Source organism: Epinephelus moara, chromosome 9 (assembly GCF_006386435.1).
Source record: "Epinephelus moara isolate mb chromosome 9, YSFRI_EMoa_1.0, whole genome shotgun sequence".
In the NCBI taxonomy this organism is placed as follows: domain Eukaryota; kingdom Metazoa; phylum Chordata; class Actinopteri; order Perciformes; family Serranidae; genus Epinephelus; species Epinephelus moara.
The window spans coordinates 39,112,268-39,114,499 of NC_065514.1; the positions used below are offsets into that span (position 1 = coordinate 39,112,268).

The 2,232-nt window shown below is 44.8% G+C and overlaps 1 protein-coding gene across 2 annotated transcripts in view; it reads left to right on the forward strand.

Moving 5' to 3' along the window:
• Positions 1 to 2,232, forward strand: part of lmnb1 (lamin B1) — a 69,533-nt gene that overhangs the window by 60,403 nt on the left and 6,898 nt on the right. The window contains exon 9 of one of the 2 annotated variants that reach the window (XM_050052807.1): positions 1,267 to 1,386. The exons of the other annotated variant lie outside the window; for it this stretch is intronic. Coding sequence (XP_049908764.1) covers positions 1,267 to 1,386 — 120 coding nt within the window. The remainder of the gene's footprint in view (positions 1 to 1,266; positions 1,387 to 2,232) is intronic. 2 annotated transcript variants of the gene reach the window in all.

Consider the following 2,232-nt stretch of genomic DNA (forward strand, 5'->3'; position numbering starts at 1 on the left):
GCGCTGGCCTGTGATTGCATTACCATTCTCCCTCAGCATTTCTCTCTACCTAGGAAAGGCTACCCCCATGTGGGCCTTCGTTTTTTTAATTCGCCCTTCACGCTGCCTTTTCTATTCCCTTTTGCGCTTTCTTGGCGACAAGGATTCCGTCTCCCATGATGCTGCATATGCATGATCCTGCATTATGCTCAGAGAGTGGGACTTTGTTTCAAATTTGCCAGGGTAGTAGCGAAGCGCCTCTTGCTCCTCTCCTTCAGCTCCTCAGTCACGCAGTGCTGGCCTGGCTCTCAACGAAAACGCCGAAGGCGGTGCTGTATGTCCCTTGCTGGCGGGTGTATTCTCAATGTACAAACAAATCCGAAATTCTCCTTTTACGAGAATAAGTCAGATTATTGGTGGAGGTAATAGTACACCAGTGATGACATATTTATGAATGCAGACATCAATTTCTGCCAATAAACAACTGAAAATGTTACACAATGTCCCTTTAAAATTGTTCAAAAGCTGTAAGAGAAGACAAGAGACTAAAGTGTATTGTTTTTACGGTTAGTGTCAGGCTGTCAGCTGTTGCATTTAAGCTAAAAACAGGAGTGTTCCCTCTCTGCTGACCAGAGTTTATGTGCATTGTGTCTCTTGTATCAGGCACAATCATAGGTTTTGTTATTTAATGATATTTTTTTTATTATTTATTTATAATTTTTGTTACTTTTCCTTTTGTATCAGGAAATAAGTACAATAAATCTTTGTTGAAAAAAATCGTGAGAGAATCATGATCTCAATTATAAGCCAAAAAATCGTGATTCTCATTTTTTCCAGAATCGTGCAGCCCTACACGGCATGTCTTTTCTGTCTCTACATGTTCGCACGTTTACAATTCTCCTCTGCTTTCTGTATCACGCGCGGCGGAGGTTCACCCTGATGCGCGCGCACACACACACACACACACACACACACACACACACAGGTGAGCCCACTAGAGCACAGCTGGGGCCGCATTTTCCTGACCGAACTTGACCCAAGTCCGAGACAATTATATCCGAGCCCGGCTTGAACCAGCAGCACGGCACTAAAGGAGCGGAGCCTGTGTTGCGTTCAGGGGGTTGCGAGTGTCGGTTAAGGTGGTACTCATAACCTTTCTTCAAGGTTGGCAGGTCTGCATTACTGACAACGAAAGTTGGTCCTTAGTAGGTTGTTGTTCAGCCTTTGAATATGTGGATGGATTTGGGGCTTTTTGAACAGTCCTATGACGGTGTTTGCTATGTGCAGATTTGGGCATCTGATGCTGGTGTCAGCTCTAAACCTCCCACAGATCTAGTATGGAAGAACCAGTTGTCCTGGGGTTCAGGAGAGAACGTCCATGTGGTGCTGATCAACCCACAGGGAGAGGTGAGACCATATACATACATCCATCCACCATCTCTGTCCCTGTCCCTGTCATCCACCCTCTGTGTTTTTGTCTGTTCAGACTTCACGCACAGATTTACACTGATATACTATCACCATTTCTAGGCTTGTGTAATCGTCACCCATCCATCCCCACACCTGTTTTTGTTGGTCATTGTCAGAATTCTTGTTTCTTTTTGGCAACAAAGCTGTAGAGCAGTGAAGGGCTGCTTGATTATCGTGATTATTTAGGTCAATATTAAGATCACAATTATCTAATATGATCAGGGGCGGAAATCCCGGGGGGGACGGGGGGACATGACTCCCCCTTCAGTAAAGCTGTCCCCCCCTAGAATAATTTGAGACACAATTAATAATTTTTGAACAATGCAGTAGTATTTATTGAAAGCACAATGTAAGCGGTGCTCATTATAATCGCGCAATAATGTGCTATTTACATCTTAAAAGATTTAGTCCCCCCCTCCCATTCCTAGTAGTGGTATATCCCACACTCTTTCTAACGGGCGGGGCTGCTTGGCAGCAGTAGCAGCGTGTGGCTGGAACCGCTGCCCACATCGCGCATCGCAGGGTAAGATGTACACTCACACAGACACAGTTTAACTTAGACTACACATGTTACAACAGATCCCATTTACTGTTACAACAAGCCCCAGGCCCAGGCTGATAATATAAACTGTCTGCAACATTTCTCCTGCATTGTTCAAAAGTCTACTCAATTACGAGTGCTGCTAAGCTAAAAGCTAATGATTAAGCTCAGAGTTTAGTGATAGAGAGGACAGGAGAGAAAGAAGAGGGAGAGGACAGGACAAGAGCAGTCAGTGGCGGAGC